The sequence below is a fragment of the Chrysochloris asiatica genome, unplaced genomic scaffold, assembly GCF_000296735.1.
Source record: "Chrysochloris asiatica unplaced genomic scaffold, ChrAsi1.0 scaffold00035, whole genome shotgun sequence".
Classification (NCBI taxonomy): domain Eukaryota; kingdom Metazoa; phylum Chordata; class Mammalia; order Afrosoricida; family Chrysochloridae; genus Chrysochloris; species Chrysochloris asiatica.
This window is the reverse complement of record NW_006408553.1, coordinates 13165994-13186130: the sequence shown is the minus strand read 5'-3', so window position 1 is coordinate 13186130 and position 20137 is coordinate 13165994. Positions and strand designations below refer to the sequence as shown.

The 20137-nt window shown below is 42.7% G+C and overlaps 1 protein-coding gene across 5 annotated transcripts in view; it reads right to left on the bottom strand.

Annotated features, from left to right (window-relative positions):
* The window catches only part of FGFR1 (fibroblast growth factor receptor 1), an 80258-nt gene extending 61051 nt beyond the window's left edge, over positions 1-19207 (bottom strand). For 2 of the 5 annotated variants that reach the window (XM_006859947.1, XM_006859949.1), the window contains exon 1: positions 2915-3005. In XM_006859947.1, coding sequence (XP_006860009.1) covers positions 2915-3005 — 91 coding nt within the window. Of the gene's footprint in view, positions 1-2913; positions 3094-18372 lie in introns of those variants that run through there. The other 3 variants (XM_006859948.1, XM_006859950.1, XM_006859946.1) reach the window with 3 other exon arrangements.
* Between the last annotated feature and the right edge of the window lie 930 nt (positions 19208-20137).

Below are 20137 nucleotides of genomic sequence, written 5' to 3'. Positions count from 1 at the left end.
ACGCTATACGATAAGCACTGGACCACACCATTAGTTTGAACCACAAAGTCAGCAGTTCCACTCACTAGTCACTCCTTGAAAACTCTATATAGGGTCACTATGAGTTGGAACTGACCTGATGGCACTTAACAACAATAACAATGTATGTATGTATATAAGCACACACACATAGAGATTTATTTCAAGGGAATGGCTTGCATAGTTGTAGAGACTGAAAAGTCCCAGATTTGTGGGTCAGGGATAAGACTGGAGGCTTCTTCTGACTTAAGTGGTTGCAGGGGCTGATGAACTCAAAACCAGCCAGTCAAACAGGAGTTGGAGATGATGAGTTGGATGCAGAATTTAAAGAGGGCAAGCTGTGCCAGAACAAGCCAGACCCCCAAGGAAACTTCGTTTTCAACTAATTGACTGCTCACATGAGATTAAAAAAAACAACCAACTGAGATCATGACCTAGCCAAATTGACCTATAACCTTAACCATCACATTGTCATTATAAACCAACTCCCATAAAGTCTATACTATGAGGAGCTTTAAAAAGTTCATGGAAAAATGGAATTAAAAAAAATATAACAATTTTTCCATGAACTTTTTGAAGCCCCTTATACTGAAAATTTGAGGTGTTTATAATGGTTCGTAATAACAAGATGGGTGCTTCTTAGCAACATGCAGCAAAATATTATTACTATTGTTGTTAAGTGTCGTCGAGTCGGTTCCGACCCATAGCGACCCTGTACAGGGTTTCCGAGGGTGTAAATCTTTACGGGAGTAGAAAGCCTCATCTTTCTCCCGCGGAGCAGCTGGTAGTTTTGAACCGCTGACCTTAAGGTTCGCAGCCCGATTCGTAACCACTACGCTACCAGAGCTCCTTATTATTATTACTGTATAATTATGTCAAAAATGTTTTGGTGCATCTGGAAGTGTTTCTTTAATGTTTTTTATGTATAGAAAGATACACTCTAAGAGGAAACAAATTGTTTATGAATTGTAGAATGTAAAACTGATGATCTTCACCCAATATACAATAAAAAGTTAAAAAAATAAAGACACACTAAAAAAAAAGAGATATACTATAGTCTATATACTAAGACAACAATTGACTGATGTTTAGATACAAACCATACGTAAATGTTTTGATTTACATAAAATTATACTTAAAGACAGACTTAGGAATGGATCTTATTCATAATCTGGGGACTACCTATCCTCACCAGGCAAACCATTCTCCTACACTCTATACATCATACCTCAGTCCTTGTTCAGTATGCTCCATTTGAAATGGCCCCCTTTCCCCCTATCTTCCACATCCCTTCCTGTCCCTCAAGACAGCCTACCTTTAGTTATGTCAGTGCCTGTCTCTCCTCATACCTGCCTGTAAGCTCCCTATAGGTAGAGGTCTCTCCTGCTTTGAGTGTCCAACATGTTCCAACTTAGATCTTGCTTTATTTATTGTTACTAAATAAAGCATTAATCTGCTTACTCCAGTCTTTCCATCGTCCTTCTAAAAAGTCTCACATACCCTTTTCTCCCTTCCACCAAACAAGTGGACACATTTTCCCACTCATCATTCATCTTTTAAATAGGTTCTGTTATCTAAAACTAATAGATGGTCCTTTAAATGTAGCCACCAAGTCATGGGCACACCAAAGCTTTTCACCCACTATCTGCTAATCTATGTGACCAACCAAGAGTTGTAAACCACATTGCCTTTGGCACTATTGTTTTTATTAGGTGTCATCAAGTTGGTTCCGATGGATGTATAGCGACCGTATCTATGCACAACAGAATTAACACAGTCCAATCCTGCTCCATCCTTACAACTGTTATGATTGGGCCCATTGTTACTGCTTCCATTCTGTCAATCTCCCTTGTTGAATGTCCTCTTTTTTGCTGACCTTCCCCTTTACCAGGCATGATGTTCTTCTCCAGGAACTGGTCCCTTTTGATAATACGTCCAAAACAGATGAAACAAAATCTCTCCATTCTCACGTCTAAGGATCATTCTGGCTCTACTTCTTCCAAGACAGATTTGTTCTTTCTTCTGGGAGTCCATGGTATATTCAATATCCTTCACCAACACCATAATTCAAAGGCATCAATCCTTCTTTGGTCTTTATTATTTATGATTCCTTATTGTATTGCCTTTAGCAGTAGAAATGCCCAAATAACAGTTCGCAAAGACCCTTGAAAGTCACCAGGTATCTAGAACTTGTAATTCCCATGAGGTATTTTCACAAGTCAAGCAAATCACATGAGCGCCATGACATGTTCTTCCTGTTACTAATAATCTATCTGCATTTTCAACACTAGTTCCCATGCCTGTTCTCAGTCTCTTGGAAATGCCACAAATAATAATACCAAAACAAACCACTAAACAGACCCCCAAACGGGGCTTGTGAGACATGGTCAAGGAGGGCAAAATGGCAAAATGACTGCCAAATCTTATATGTGTCTTCAGAACCATTTTCAAAAAGTCAGAGACCCTTCTCCAAGCCCCAACGTCTCACAGCATACTCTAGAGTCTAGTTCAAGTTCTAAGTCCAAATTCGCACATCACTCACCCCCTATTCTACACTCTAACCTCATTTTATACATCACCTAGGTTAGGGAGCCAGTTCGAGGGTACCAATCAAAAGTTACTTTCTCAGGAAAAGAAAAACGTAAGACCTAACCTGAGCTTGTCACCTCTGGCAAATGGCTATCACCAGCCTTCATGAATGAATCTAACCTCTGGTAAATTTGGTTATGCTTATGAGTAGACCCAAGTCTGCTTAGGTAGCTCAAGAGTCTCCAACAGGAAATGAGCCCTTCTCTCCACCTGGAATGGAGACTTCCAATGACTATATCACCTTTGTCCCAGCCCACCCAGTTTCTGAGGCCCAGAGTCTGGGACTGGCCCATATCCCATGCCTTACCTTGCTCAGGCAAGGTGGGGGCTGGCCTGGCAGTGCAGAGTGTGGCTGTGACCAGCACAGCCCAGAAGAGGAGGCACTTCCAGCTCCACATCCCAGTTCTGCAGTTAGAGGTTGGTGACAAGGCTCCACACCTCCATGGGTACTCCACCTTGAGTTTGATTCTCCTTCTCAAGCTGACTCTGGGAAAACGAAACACCAAAAATATTAGAAGGGTTTGTGTGGGAAAGGAAACAAATAAAGAAAGGTAAAACAGGGCACACTGCCACCCTAGCTTGAAGGGTGCTTGAAGCAATATTGTTCTCCTTAAGGCACAAAGACAAGAGCTGCTATCCTACCCAAACATTGAAGTTTTTGTCTAATTAGATTTTGTCTAATCTAAGTCTTGATTAGACAAAACCAACCAACCAGTTGTCAAATAGTCAATTTCACCTCATAGTAACACTAAGTGTATCAGAAGTCCATAGAGTTTTCAATGACTAAAAAAAAATTTTTTTTTGAAGTAGCTTGCCTGGTCTTTCTCCCAAGGTGACTCTGGGTAGACTCAAACTGCCAAGCTTTTAGGTAAGAGACAAGTGCAAAACTGTTTTGCGTCACCTGGGGACTCCTAATTAAATCAAGGGGTGTTTTACTTAAATTCTACTACTATTTATTGATTGAAGACTATGTACAATTCCTGCTGGGAAAATCCTCATGTAGTTCTCCAAGCTGTTAAGGTGGAAAGAGAACAAGGTATAAGAAAGGTGAAGGGCCTCACGAAAGTACCAAGTAGTTCTACCATCTTGTGGGCAAAGGCTTCCCAAGGTATGCTGATGCCTCCCCTGCTTAAGTCTTTACTCGGTCTAGGGCAAACAAATCCTTTTGGTGAGGCAGAAGAAAAATGAAGAATGATGGAAAGAGCCAAGGACTAGGACACGATATGCCTTGTTCTAGTATTAGTTTGGACTCAAGTAGCCATGTGACTCAAATAAGATACTAAACTTCTCTGGACTTATGCAATGAGTAAATTGAAACAAATTATATCCAGGAGTTCTTTTATCTTCAGAACTGTATGAATCACAAGGATCTCTAGCTCTACCAGCCTTCCTAACAGATGGAAGGGCAAACTACTTAAAAGGGCATCAGAGTGCTCGCTTTGACAGCACATATACTAAAATAGGAACGATACAGTGAAGATTTAGCATGGCCCCTGCACAAAGATGACATGCAGATTCGTGAAGTGTCCCATATATTTTTTTAAACGATTATATATTCCTGTGTGTTTTTGTGTACGTAAAACATACAACAACAACAAAATTCCCAGAAGGAATAGAAGCAAATACTGTTAACCAATGATGCATGGAAGAGATTGTAATCATTGCAATGAAACAAAATATGATAGATTGAGTGCAAATCCAATGTTCTCCCATGTAAACTATCACTCAATTCACAAAAGCTTAAAAAAAAAAAGATGCTCACACAAAGTACTAAAAAAAAAAAAAATGGCATCAGAGGGCGGAATCACCATGAGGTGGATTTTAGTTCTCCTCCCTGATGCTGAAAGCAGGCATGGGAAATGAGTCCAGAAGTGGGAGGAAAGGGTACCACCGAAGAGTCAAGGGCTCTTCATAGATGGCTCATGCCAGCCTTAGTTAAAAGCACAGACTACAGCTCTTTACCTTTCTCAGGTCTGGAGTGGTACAATTTAAAACTCCCTGGAGTCTTATAAAACACATCATTGCTGCTAAGCATTTACCAAGTGGCCAGACTTTCTGGGCACTGTTCAAGTTACATGGGGGTGACAATCTCTGTCTTCCAGGTGGCTTTTGTCCTAAATGCTCCAGGGAATCATCCAAGTTATTCAGAGAATCCACTTCCCCGGAACATGCCCTAATGTGGTGCATCAGCCCTGCCTCCCCCTGAGCTAGGTTGGGCCCCTTGTGAGTGAGTCAGTCCTGGCTGGCAACAAACTCCTGGATTCTTGGCTTCATTCACATGTGGTCACTAGCAGGCATGCGCATGCACAACTACTAGTTCTATCCTAAGGCTTACAAAATATTTATAATGATTTCAAATCAAACCTAAAATAAATATTTATTTTTTTAAGAAAAGGACTAGAAGAGACAGAATGGGACTCATTTACTGAATACACACTATTGGTCAAGCATGCATTGGGCACCTATTTATAACTATAAACTTTCATTTTTTTTTCTCCACCACAGACTTATGTGGAATAGGACTTACTATTCCACTTTAAGGAATGCAGCAACTGAGATTCAGAGATGTTAAATATTTACTTCAAGAACATGCAGTTCACAAGCAACAGTGCTGGGGCTCTTATCACCCACAATTTCGGGTGCCAGAGGGTAGGGTTATTGTTGCTGTTAAGTGCTGTCAAGTTGGTTCTGACTCACAGTGACCCTGAATAGGGTTTCCAAGGAGCGGATAGTGAATTTCAACTGCCAACCTTGTGGTTCAAACTGACCTGATGGTCCAGTGTTTATCCTACAGCATCACACCAGGACTGCAGAAGGCAAAGTGTTGTTTAGTGCCATCAAGTAGGTTCTGACTCTTAGAGACCCTGTAAAGGGTTTCCGAGGAGCGGTTTGTGAGCTTGAAGTGCCACCCTTTTCGGTTCAAACCAATCTTGCAGTCCAGCCCATTAACTCACAGCGCCACACCAGGACTCCAGAAGGTAGGGTGGTGGTGGTGGTGGTGGTGATGTGCCGTGGCGTCGGAACCGACTCATAGCGACCCTGTACAGGGTTTCCAAGGCTGTAAATCTTTACGGGAGCAGAAAGCCTCCTCTTTCTCCCGCGGAACAGCTGGTAGTTTCAAACTGCCAACCTTGAGGTTAGCAGCCCGATTCATAACCACTACGCTACCAGTTTGGTAGCGTAGTGGTTAAGAAGGCAGAGTAGGAGGAAATAAGTAAGGGATTCTTAAAACCTGTTTCTATCTGACTCAAACTCATTTTTTTCCCAAAGGGCATTAACATTCCCATACCATGAAGAAACTGGGCAGACAAAAAACAAATGAAGGGTAGCTCTTGGAATGAGTATCATCTCAATTCTTCTGATAGAAAGAACGAACCTTGGAAGCAAATTATTGATATATATGTTACCTAGGCCTGGAGAAGAAGTGATGCTTGCCAGAGGACATCTATAAACGACATCCCCCCCCACCACCACCACCACCTCACTACATTCCAAAGATACACTGAACTGTGCAGGCTGTGAGCCAGAAAGATGCTCCAGGTTAAGAGAAACTAAGTACCCCCAAAACTGCCAAAGTAATGGATGAGTTTTTAGTATCCAATAGGGAAGGGCATAGTATAATCTTTAGATGATTAAGCTGGGCTTCAAATGTACCAGAGAAGCAGCTTCCTCCCACCATTCGGCCAATCTGTCTCCTGAAAAGCTTGCCCACCAAACTAAACTGGAGCTTCCATTCAACTCATTTCCAAAAAAAGGTGCGAATGTTTCTTGCTCTAATACAACTTGACTTAACCTCTTTGAGCCTTAAGTTTCACATCTGGAAAACAAAGGATATTAAGAAAACTCAGCCTGCTGGGTTTTCTCCTGGAGCACCAACTCCTGGAATCAGAAGATAAGCGTGCACACACCCTGTTCCACAAGACTGCAGAAAATAGTCACATGAACAGCTATTCCACATACTGTCTGGTACCCTGAGGAACTGCCACCTTCTCCTTTAGCTTACCTTTTTCTCATTTCTACTAATTAATAAATTCTTAAAATCCTTTAGGAATAGTCTCCTTCCTTCACTGCTTGACAGATGTGACCTGTAGCCTCACAGGTGTACACACACAGCAGCTTCCTCAGAGACCCTGCAACCGGCTCTTCTACCCTTGGTCTCTCCAATTTCAGTCAGATCTCCTGAGACATGCAACCCAAGGGAAAGGAGGGGATATCAAGACATCTCCGTTTCCCAGTTGTCAGAGGGGGCTGAAATATTTGCCCTGCCACCCCACTCCCAAATTGCTCAGTCTAAATCATAGTGATCATGAAGTTGAAATGGGTAATGTGAGTGTAAGTGCCTACTCTCTCTACAGTATTAATCCAGTGTAAAATGGGGATTGTATCTGGTGAGAATGAAGAAGCTAGACCATATGACCTTGCATCTCTCCCTAATTCAATGACATAAGATTCTAAGACAATACAATCTCCTTATCCAAAAATGATGTAAGAAATATTAGCTGATGAGTTCAGGGCAAGTCTCTTTCTTTATGTTCTCTGAAGAGAGTAACAAATGAATTACTGCCCTTCCATTTATGAGCCTGCCACCCTCAGAAAGTCACTGAACCTCTCTGAGCGTGTTTCCCACTTGTAGGCATAGGCAAAATATTTGCCCAGTCTTCTGGTGCAGCACTGTGGGTTAATGCGCTGGGCTGCAAAGTCGGTTTGAACTGCAAGGTCAGTGGTTCAAGCTCACCAGCTGCTCCTCGGAAACTCTATGGGTCAGAACCAACTCAACAGCACTTAACAACAACATCATAGGTGGTAACTATGATCAAGTAGACAGAATGGGTGAACATACCTACTCTTTCCTCTCTAAGTACTAACCAAATATGAGGAATGATAAATACTGTGCTTTGGACCCCACCCTAATAAATCTCTTAGGAGAGTTTGGTAATTGGCAGCAGAAGGACGTGTACTTCTTATCTTCTCAAAGGTATTTATCATTATCCGCCTCATATACAACACTTCAGACCTAGATGTCCCATTTGGTGACCACTTGCACTGTGAAGTCCTGGTGTGGGGAGTTCTGGTGTGGCATTGCCGGTTAATGTGCTGAACTGCAAGATCGGTTTGAACCACAAGGGTGGCAGTTCAAACTCACCAGCCACTCCTGGGAAACCCTATATAGGGTTGCTATCAGAACCCATGCTATCAATGGCATTTAACAACAATAATAGTACTGGACTGGTAACTGCCAGGACAACAGTTCAAGCCAAACAGCCACTCTCAAAAACCCTATTGTTATTTTTGTTAGGTGCCATTAAGTCAGTTATGACTCATAGCAACCCTTCAAAGGGTTTCTGAGGCAGTAAATCATTACAGGAGCAGAAAGCCTCATCTTTCTCTGTGGAGTGACTGGTAGATTTGAACTGCTGACGTTGTGGTTAGCAGCCCAGTTAGTAATCTACACATTGAATAAGTATGGTGAAACAATACAACCCTGGTGCACACCTTTCTATTCAGTATTCTCTTGTTCCCTCTTTTTAAGACAACATAATACATGACTATACACATGGACCTCATCAGTGGAAAGAGACAATGAAAAGCTCCATATCATCAGCCAAAACAAGGCCAGGGGCAGATTGTGGAACAGATCACCAATTGCTCATATGCAAATTCAGGCTGAAGCTAAAGAAAATGAAAACAAGTCCATGAGAGCCAAAATATGACCTTGAATATATCCCACCTGAATTTAGATATTATCCGAAGAACAGATTTGATGCATTAGACACTAAAGACCAAAGAACAGAGAGTTGTGGGATGTCATCAAGAACATCATACAGAAACAAAGCAAAAGGTCATTAAGAAGACAGAAAGAAGGAAAAGAGCAAAACGGATGTCAGAAGAAACTCTTAAACTTGCTCTCCAGCATAGAGATGCTAAAGCAAGTAGAAGAAGTGAGGCAGTACAAGAGCTGAACAGAAAATATCAAAGGTCAGCTTGAGAAGGCAAAGTCAAATATTATAACGAAATGTGCAAAGACCTGGAGCTGGAAAACCAAAAGGGAAGAACACGCTCAGCATTTCTCAAGATGAGGGAAGTGAAGACAAAATTCAAGCCTTGACTTGTAGTATTGAAGGATTCTCTGGGAAAAGTATTGAATGATGTAGAAAGCATCAAAAGAAGATGGAGGGAATTCAGAGAGTCAGTGTACCAAAAAGAAATGGTCAGTGTTCAACCACTTCAAGAGGTAGCCTATAATCAAGAACCAATGATATTGATGGAATAAGTCTAATGTTCACTGAAGGCATTGGCAAAGAACAAGGCATCAGAAATTAAAGGACTACAAACTGACATCTTTCAGCAAACTGATGCAGCACTGGAGGCACTTACTCATCAATGCCAAGAAATTTGGAAAACAACTACATGAACAACTGATTACAAGTGATCCAAAGATGTGCCCATTCCGAAGAGAGGTGACCCAACGACATGCAGAAATAATCAGACAATATCACTGATATCCATGTGAGTAAAGTTTTAATAAAGGTAATAGAAAAATGGCTGCAAACATATATTGACAGAGAACTCCCAGAGGTTCAAGCTGGTTTCAGAAGAGGACATGGAGTGAAGGATATCACTGCTGACTTCAGATGGATCTTGGCTGAAAGCAGACAATACCAGAAAGATGTTTACCAATGCTTTATAGACTTTGCAAAGGTTTTCGACTGTGTCGATCATGACAAATTTTGGACAATATTGTGAAGTATGAGTATTCTGGAACACTTAATTATGCTCATGAGAAACCTGTACACAGACCAAGAGGTTGTTTGAACAAGGTTGTTTGAACACTAAATGGTTTAAAATTAGGAAAAGTGTGTGTCAGGGTTGTATTCTTTCACCATAGTTATTCAATCTGTATGCTGAGCAAGTAATCTGAGAAGCTGGATTATATGAAGAAAAACGTTGACATCAGGTTTGGAGGAAGACTCATTAACAACCTGTGTTATGCACATGATACAACCTTGCTTTCTGAAAGTGAAAAAGACTTAAAATACTTACTGATGAAGATCAAAGACCAAAGCTTTAGGTATGGGTTGCATCTCAATGTAAAGAAAACAAAAATCCTCACCACTGGACCAATAAATAGCATCCATATAAATACAGAAAGGTTACTGCACTGTGGGTTAATGTGCTAGACTGCAAGGTTGGTTTGAACCCCAAGGTCGGTGGTTCAAGCTTACAAGCTGTTCCTTGGAAACCCTATGCAGGGTCTCTATGGGTCAGAACTTACTCGATGGCACTTAACAACAACAAATGGAGAAAAGACTCAAGTTGTCAAAGACGTCATTGGATCAACCATCAACACTTACGGAAGCAGCAGTTAAGAAATCAAATGACGCATTGCATTAGGCAAATCTGCTGCACAAGACCTTTTTAGAGTTGAAGAGCAAACATGTCAGTTTGAGGTCTAAGGTGCACCTGACCCAAGTCATGGTATTTTCAGTTACCTTATATGCATGTGAAGATTGGACAGTAAAAAAGGAAGATCACAGAAAAATTGCTGCATTTGAGTTATGGTTTTGGAGGAGAATCTAAGTACTGTGGACTTCCAAAAGAACAAACAAATCTGTGTTGGAAGAAGTACAGCCAGGATGGCCAAACTTTGTATCTCATACTTTGGATGTATTATCACCAGGACCAGTCACTGGAGAAAGATATCATGTTTGGTAAAACGGAGGGTCAAGAGAAAAAGGGGAAGACCCTCAATGAGATGGATTGGCTCAGTGACGGCAGCAATGGGCTCAGGCATAGCCATGATTGTGAGGTTGGCCCAGACCTGGGCAGTATTTTGTTCTGTTGTGCATAGTGTGCACTCGATGACACCTAACAACAACAACAACATTTCCTTGTTCTGTCTGAATGACTGCCTCTTGGTCTGTGTACAGGTTCCTTGTGAATACAATTAAAAGTTCTAGAATACCTGTTGTTTGCAGTGTTGTCCATAGTTTGTCATGATCCACACAGTTGAAAGCCTTTGCATAATCAATAAAGCACAGGTAAATATTTTTCTAGTATTCTCTTCATTCACAGTCAACATCAAACTGACATCAGTAATGATATCCCTCATCTGAATCTAGCTTGAACCTCTGACAATTTCCTGTCAAAGTACTGTTGCAGCTATTTTTGAATTATCTTCAACAAAATTTTACTTGCATGTGATATGAATGATACTGTTAGATGATTTCCATATTTCATTGGGTCACTTCTCTTTGGAATGGGCACAAATATGGATCTCTTCCAATCAGTTAGTCAGGAAGTTGTCTTCCAAATTTCTTGGCATAGATAAGTAAGTACCTCCAGTGCTGCATCAGTTTGTTGAAAGATTTCAACTTGTATTTCATCAATTCCCAGAGCCTTAGTCTTTACCAATGCCTTCAGTACACCTAGGACTTCTTCCTTGAGTACCATTAGTTCTTGATCATATGCTACCTCTTGAAATAGTTGAACATTTTTTTGGTACAGTGACTCTGTGAATTCCCTCCATCTTCTTTTGGGGCTTTCTACATCATTTAATATTTTGTCCATAGAATCCTTCAATATTGCAAGTTAAGGTCATAATTTTTTCTTCATTTCTTTCAGCTTGAGAAATGCAAAACATATTCTTTACTTTTGGTTTTATAATTCCAGATCTTTACACATTTCATTGTAATACTTTACTTTGTCTTCTCGAGCTGAACTTTGAAATGTTCTGTTCAGCTCTTTTATCTCATGTCTTTGATTTATTTGCTTTAGCATCTCTATGCTGGAGAGCAAGTCTTTTCCTTCTTTCTTGGCTTTTTAATAGCCTTTTGCTTTCTTCCTGTCTGATATTCTTGATGTCATCCCACAACTCTTCTGGTCTTTAAATTTGTGTGTTACACATCAAATCTGGTTTTGAGATGATATCTAAATTCAAGTGGGATTTATTCAAAGTCATATTTTGGCTCTTATGAGCTTGATTTAATTTTCTTTGGCTTCAGCCTGAACTTGTATATGAGCATTGGTGGTCTGTTCCATAGTCTGCCCCTGGCCTTGTTTTGGCTGATGATATGGAGCTTTTCCATCATCTTTTCCTACAGATGTTAAATTACTTTCTGTGTCTTCCATCTGGTGAGTATAGTTGTCTAAAGAAGGTATTCACAATGAAGAAGTCATTGATATTCCAAAATTCTATCATATGATCTCCACCATCATTTCTATCAGCAAGACTGTATTTTCCAACTACTGATCCTCCCTCTTTGTTTCCAACCTTTGCATTATAATCACCAGTAGTTATTAATACATCTAGATTGCATGTTTGATGAATTTCAAACTAAAGAAGTTGTTGTTGTTGGTGGCTGTTTGCCTTGGAATCAGTTCCAAACTCATAGATACTCTGTAAAGGAGTTCTGAGACAGGAAATCTTTTTAGAAGCAGAAAGCCTCATCTTTGTCTAGAGGGATGTCTGGTTGACTTGAAGTGCTATCTTGTGGTTAGCAGCCCAAATTGTTACCCACTATACTACCAGGGCTCTCTGAACAAGTTGGTAGAATTCTTCAATTTCATCATGACTGCCTTTAGTGTTGGTGTATAAATTTGAGTAATAGTGGTATTTTACCTGACAATATTCTGGTGTTATTCATAATGTTTTAGTATTCAATATTCTGGTGCTATCTTACAGAGCTCCATTGCTATTCATAAGTTTTTCAGTGGCTAAACATTCAGAAGTAGTAGGAAGTAGTCGGCCTCTCCTTCTTCCTAGTTTGTCTTAGTCTGGAAGCTCAGCTGACACCTTTCCATCACTGGTGACCCTGCTGGTATTTAAAATATTGGTGGCATAGCTTCCAGTATCACAGTAACATGCAGGTCCCACAGTACAACAAGCTGACAGATGAGTAGTGGTCGGAAATCCTATACATGGTTGCTCTGAGTTAGAAGTGACTTGATGGAACACAACATCAACATGTAGCTATTGAATTAATATGGCTAATATAAAATACACATTAAACTGAATTTTGAAAACTGGTATTAAAAAAAAGAAGACTGTAAAGTGTCCATTAATAATTTTTTTTATACTGATTACATGTTCACATGGGTCACTATGAATTGAAGTGACTAGATAGCAACTAACAACAAATGTATTTAAGAGACAATTTTTGGATATATTAGGTTTAATCAAGGAGTTCTGGTAGCAAAATGGTTAAGTGCTCAGTTGCTAACTGAAAGGTCTGTAGTTCAAACTCACCTCAGGAGAAAGATTGGCAGTCTGCTTCCATAAAAATTATAGCCTTGGAAACTCTATGGGGCCCTTGTCCTATAGGGTCGCTATTACTATGAATTGGAATCTACTCAATGGCTGTGGGTTTGGGTTAAATCAAGTATATTATTAAAACCTAAAAAAGAAATTAATTAAAAGATGAATCTTACCTTTTTCTTTTTACTTCATTTTAACTGTGGCTACTAGAAAATGTTAAATGACATGGGGTTTTCATTGTATCTCATGGACAGTATAGCTCTAGACAACATCCATGTCTCTGTGGGAGTGTTTCTTCTTTGCTCTTTCAGCATCTTCAATGGATAAAGTCTTTTCTATCCTCTGAGCTACACCTAAAGAAACTACTTCTTTAACAAGTATTTCTTGGCTCTTCTAGGTAGAGGATCTCATTCCTCTGAATTTCCAAAACACCTTACCAGTCCCTGTCACATGGCATTTATTATTTCATATTGCTATTTATGTGCCTTTCTCTCTCTTTCTCCTTTCCACATGAGGTTGCAAGCTCCTTGAGAGCAGGTCTATGCCTGACTAACCTTTGTTAATACATTCAGCATCTAGGTTGTACACAGTGACCAAACCAAACTAGTTCGCAGGGAGTCAATTCTGACTTATGGTAACTCCATATACGTATTTCAGAGAACTGTGTCCTACAGGATTTCCAACAACTGGGATTTTTCAGAAGCAGACCACCCAAGCTGTTCGAAGGACCTATGGGTAGATTCAAACTGCCAACCTTTTGGTTAGTAATCAAATGCTTAACCATTTGCACCATCACCCTGACATAGTTAACTTGATGAATATATAAATGAAGGGGTAAATAAAGACTGAGAAGAAACTGATACAGATATTCTTCCAGAAAACAGACCGAGAATGCCAGAGAAAACCAATGGCTAATATCCCTTGTTTAGGAAAGCCTATACAGAGTTGCTATGAGTTATAACCAACTCCATGGTACACAGCTGCCACCAACAACAATACCCCTTGTTAGTCAGTTAAATGCTCGAGTTGAAGGAATACCAACCAGGAAAATTTCTAGATATCTTTGTTCCTCAGATTTGTGGAAGTAATACCAAAACATTAAGTCCCTTTGGTGGTGATGGTTATGTGCTGTGGAGGTGGTTCTAACTCACAGCAACCCTGTATAAGGATGTTGTCCATGAGATACAATGAAAACCACATGTCATTTAACATTTTCTAGTAGCCACAGTTAAATGAAGTAAAAAGAAAAAGGTAAGATTCATCTTTTAATTAATTTCTGAGGCTGTAAATCTTTACAGGAGCAGAAAGCCTCATTTTTCTCCCATGGAACAGCTGGTATGTTCCTTTAGATGGGAATAAGACTTACTTGAAAACAGAGATGGTCACTGCTGGAAGTGACAGAGCAAATAATTAATAAACATTTGAAAAAGCTATGCAGCTCATTACAAAATTTGAGCTGGTCCAGAAGAAACTTTGCTTTTTAAATATTTTGAGTAAGAAAGTATCCAAGACCACCCTTCAGGTCTAGAAGGAATTCACCCTCATGGCTCAATTTCAGCCAAGCAGTAGACAGCTAATGGGGCGGGGAACAACACTAGTTGCTGTTTAGTGACTACCATGGCCAGTCATTGAAAATCAAAAGAGCAACATTTACCTAAGGACAAAGTTGGAAAGGTGGGTGGGATGGAAATAAGAGCCACAGGGAGGAAGTAGGATAACTGTTTTTACACAGAGGGATTTCAATAATTGAGATGAAAAAAGTATATGATTTGCTGAATGTACAGCTGATGATCTTGTCTGTAAACCTTCACTCAATTAACAATAAAAAGGTAAAAAAAGAAACGATCTATAACTCTCTGGGAGTAAGAAGTCTATAACAAATTAGTAATGATAAAGTGAAACACTAGTGGAACATCACCAGTCTTGGAGTTGAACATAAAGGTGTCATTTGCTGGAAGGGAAAAGCAAACAACTTTTTAAATTGTAAGAGGGAAGGATAGACATGTAATGAGGAGAGAATTTCTGATTAAGGTAGATACGAGTTTTGATGTGGGGGACTGGTGGTAAAACAAGTATCTCTGTCAAAGTCTAGTATTTAATGCTCTCTGGAAACACCAAAATCTTCTCTAAAGCTCTACATCTGGACTCCCATCAGTCTCTGCTACATTTGGAACTTTTACAAAGCTCTTGGGAAGACAAATTTCCCAAGAGGAAATTAAACTCATCACAAAATGATCTGAGGTCCTTTCAGAACAAGACTTTTGAATCAATTCTGTCTCTTTTCCTCCAGCAGCCAACAGGCTCAAACTTTCTAAGGGAGTTCTTTAACTCAATCCCTACCCATCAGCCATTTTGATGAAAGAGGTTAAAAATGGAGGCAATCAGAAAGTACTTAGAGACGTTGACTGCTAAAATCCCAAGCTTCTTAGGAGATTTATTTCCAGTCACTAGTCAAAACAAACAACCAGACACCCTAAAAGCATACAACTAAAAGCAAAACCCCATGGATTTTCATTGGACCCCATGGCTGGAGTCTGCCTATATGATGCTTTCCTGAATTTACCAGTAATAAACCTATTTCAGGCTTTGGTATATCTGGATATAGTTTGATCTTCTCCCTTAAATCAGGTAGGGCAATAGCATCTTTGATGTTCCTCCATTTCTTCTGTATGTTTGCTTCACTTGCTATTCAAATAGCACCTTAGGAACTTTTTTAAGTCCCCCATGGCCAAAGGCCAAGAAAAAAATAAACACCTCAAGACTGTCTACTTAGCAAAGAAGTAAGAAAATGCCTTAATGAAATGAAAATGCCTCAAAGATGGACATTTCTGCAAGCATCATAATAGCAGGCAGCAAACTCACACAAGTCCAAGTGGCTCTCCATCCGGATGGTCCTCATTAAAAAGCTGACACTCAACTATGAGTAAGATTAAATGCAACAGATATATCAAGAAGCTCTTCACTGATGTACTACACAACCATCCCAGCTGAAGCCAGGCCCCAGCAGCCTCATGGTCCAAACACCCTGAGGGTCATCAGCAGCCCTGGAGCCTTTCCCAACCAAATGGGGGGGGTGTAGGAATATGTAAACAAGTCATTAGAGAGGCCATCAGGACAGACGTCTGCAATGGCAGAGTTTGCTCTCACTAGTCAATGAATGAAGAGAGGTGACCCAGGCTTGGGGGTAATTAGCCAAACCAAGGCACATCCCATGGGGCTCTGCTACTTAGTTTTTCTTAAAGTCTCAGAGAGGAAACTGGGACATTGGCCCAGAGGGGGAAAATGGCTACTTTCTGCTAACCAGTCTTAATGCTACGGTTCTACAATTTAGATGGTAGTCCAAAAAAAGCGCTAGTCCGGAGGTGCAAAGGGCAGAGCACATCTGCGGAGGAAACAAGTCACCTTAATTACCATGTCTAGAGAAAGTGCTATTTCATTACAGCTTCCAAAACTACCGCCCAAAGAAGGAAACCAGAGAAGTGTTTTCAATTTGAAAGACTGCAAGAGAGAAGGTGAGAGACCAATTCTCCCCACCCTCTAGCAACTTTGAACCATAAGGTACTTGCCTGCCTCAAAGGTTTTTAGAAAAAACAACTCAATCCAATACCCGCACCAGCTTTCAAACCTGTAGCCGTTATTTATTTAAATTTTCAAGTGTCCTATTTTAGTTGTGGGGGAGGGTGGCGCAGTCCAAATAACTCATTAAAAGCACACTGGGATTGCTTCTGACAACAGCATCCCGCCTTCGCATACCCCCACCCTCAGTCACTGGACAAGGAGTGGAAGAGACGCACGACCGAAATCGACAGGCATCCGGAGATGGGCTTCTTTCTGAGGGACTGTGGGGGTCGGGACAGGGCAGACACTTTCGCAGCTCCAGTTATAACTGAAGGGAAGAAACAGCAATGTTTTGATTCCAGAAACTTCTGTCATGGTTAGACCTATGACCAAAGAGGCCTCCTCTGGCAGATGGACCCTTTGCTAGCACCGCCCTCCAAAATGTTGGTTCCATCTCACCCCCCTCCCCCTGGACGTATGTTTTCTGCACAATCTAGAAAGTATCCCAACCACCATCAGTAGCAGAGAAAAAAATAACGAGATCAAAGAAACTTTCTTTTCTCCCCGAATCCCAACACCTCAATCTTAAATCTCAAGAAATTAAAAGGGGGGAGGTGGTAAGGACGAATTGAAAAGAATCCTAATTTTCATTTGGGGGTTGGGAGGAAGAAGGATGTTAATAATGTGGCTGCGGTGTACCCGCGTGGGGTGAAACGGAACCAGATGCAGCTGCTACATCTGGAAAATGGAAGGGGGAAAGAAAAGTGTTGCGGGATAAAGACTCCGCAGAAATGCTTTTTAAAATGGGATAATAGCTCTGGGCTCAGAAAGGACAGGGTAGCTTCCCTCCCACCCCATCCCACACCCCTCAAAAAGGGTGTCTGGTTGCCTTTACATGCTGTTATATGAATCCCACCTACAACGCCAATAAAATTTTCGGCAAATAAGGGTAGTTCGAGCCCGTTTCTTCTTCCCATACCAGACATAACGTAAGGGGACAGACAGAGAGAAGCAAAAGGGTCTGGGCCAGAGAACTAACGAGCATCTCTGCGGAGTAAACCTCACAGGACAAAAATCATCTTCCCTTCCCCCACCTCCCAAGAACCAGATAGCAAAGTAAACGTTCTCCCCCATACTGGAAATGTAAGCACCATACTGGGAATGTAAGCACCATTCTGGCACTTAACCTTCATTGGAAGCTCTTCTTCCACAGACTAAGTAGAAGATAACCTCCTCTAGAAAGAATTTATTCCTCACCTTCCGTATAGCAGATTCAGACCTTCGGTGATGACACTTCTTTAAAACCTAACCGAAGATAAGCAATCCTACTCACCTACTTCCCTTCCCTCTCATGGCTTTCCCACTTATCCCAAAACCATCCCTAGACTTTCCAAGAGATGGAGAAAGGGATAAAGATACCGGATTTTTAGGGTTCGGTCCTAAGTTACCTGCTGAATTGGGGTGAGTCACAACAAGAGGACCCAAAAGAGATGGCGTGGAATGCCACCCACACACACACTAGCGCGCGCACACACACACACCCACACACACATACTCACACCTCCCTGCTACCCACTCCCGCCCTCCCCTCCCAGGTCGGAGGCCACTCGAGGGCCGCCGCCGCTTTCGTCCAGGCCCTGTCCCTCTACCGACTCACCGCGACGCCGGCGCCGCCTCGCCAGTTCCAGAGCACTAGTTGGCGGAAAAGTTGAGCGGCAGGAGGAGCGGCGGGACGAGCGCTGGGAGGGGGCGCAGAAGGAGACGCAAAGGCGGCGGAGGGGGAGACAAAAGGGGGGCGCCGAGCCGAGAGGTAGGGGGCGGGTAACGAGTAGAGGGAGGCGCCGGACCCGACTGGGCTACGGTGGGGGAAGCGCGCAGCCAGGAGGTTCCAGCGCCGGGGGCCGCTCGGGACGCCAAGCCCGCCCCGGATCTGGGGGCGCCGTGGCTCTTACCTCACTCGGCGCTGCGGTTCCGCCTCTGGAGAGTCTGCCGTGGCTTGTGCGGGCGGGCGAGTGCCCGCGTACTCTACTCCGGCCCGCCGCCCCCAGGCTCCGCTTGGATACTTGCGGGGCCGCGAGAACCCCGCGGCCGGCGTTGAACTCCCTGTGGCGCTCGGTGCTCTTCGCCTCTAACCCAGGCGGGAACAATGGAGCCGAAACTGGTGCCCCGGAGGCGGGGAGGGGGGAGGGCTCCTGTCCGCCGCCCGGGGTCTCCAGACCCTATGCCCCCCCTCCGCCGAACCGGGCGGCGATGGCTCAAGCTTCTTGCAGGCAGGGTTCCATCGCCCTGCGAGGGCCGCGGCGTGCCTACTGCAGCACTGGTACAGTGCGATCTCTGGTGCGCCCCTCGGACGGTAGAAAAGTCCTCGGTCTCGGCAGCTTTTCCAGCTGCGGCGCGAGCTCGCGGCTGGGGTAGGCGAGGTCGCCGCAATGCGCTAAGCAGAATCGCTGTCCTGTCTGGACGTTGCCGCCCAGCTCCCGGCACTGCCCAGGTTTCTTCGTGCGCAGCGGCTGGACCAGGGTTCAGCTCCTCGCTACCCGCTGCCTAGTCCGCCGTACCAGTGCCCAGAGGAGCGCTCCGAGCGCTGTGAGCCGGCGAAGCGCGAGGGCTCTCTCACTCCCACATCGCACTAGTCCCACCTCCTCCTCCTCCCTTTGCAGCTGCCTGCTGGGCCTTGTAGTTCCTGAGCCGCGGCCGCTGGGAAGTGGGGAGCGAAACTAGTTGCCCAAAGCTCTTTCGTTCATTTTTTGTAGTTGAGTCTCCTTTGGCGAATGTGCCCTTCCGTCTAAGCATCAAGAGTCGGCCGCCCGAATTTGAGGCATGGACACACTGATAGTTTTGGGAGGATGAAGTGACTTGATGTTGTAGCCCTAAGTTGTCCTTAGTATTACCGGTTTTGGAGTCCAAATGACGGTGTGACTTGGGGAAATAATTTTCTCACTCCACATATCAATTTTCCCATACCAATAGAGTTGAGTATTAAATGAGATGTAGGTTTAGAGAAAGGAGCTCGGGTGGTGCAGCGAGTAAGCCCTCAGTAGTTAACTGACAGACAGGTGGTTCGAACCCAACAGCAATCACGAGGAAGAAAGACAGTAGAACTGCTCCCTAGGCTTTCTAAGACTGCAATCTTTACTTGGCACTTAACAGCAACTCAGTAAAAGCCAACAAGTCTTTACTGAGTGCGAGAAAGATACGGCTTTCTGATCCCGCAAAGATTTAAAGCCTAGGAAATCCTGCACACGGTCACTATAAGTCGGAACCGACTCAACAGCATTTAACAATAACAACCATCTTTTACTGAAGCCGGCTGTCATATCCTTCATCCATGGAGGCAGGTGGGTTTGAACTTCAGACCTTTATGGTTAGCAGCAGAGTGCTTAACCCTTGTGCCACCTGGGTTCTTCTGGTATAACCGAGTAGTTACTTCATCTAAATGTACGTGAGTTCTCTGGGGAACTTTTAAATTCTTGGACCTACTCAGAATTGAGGAATCTTGCTGTTCCGAAAAGGAGTAAGGAATCAATTTTTCCTACAGGTTTCACAGTGCCTTGCGATATGAGGACAGGATGGAGCCAATGGTAGGATGGAAAGTGTGCCACATTGGTTATGAAGGAGACCTTAACTCTGGTCTACATTTGTGAACTATCTGAGCTTGGACAAGTTGTTGTTGTTTAGTACAATTAAAGCCGGTTCCAACTCATAGTGAGTCTGTAC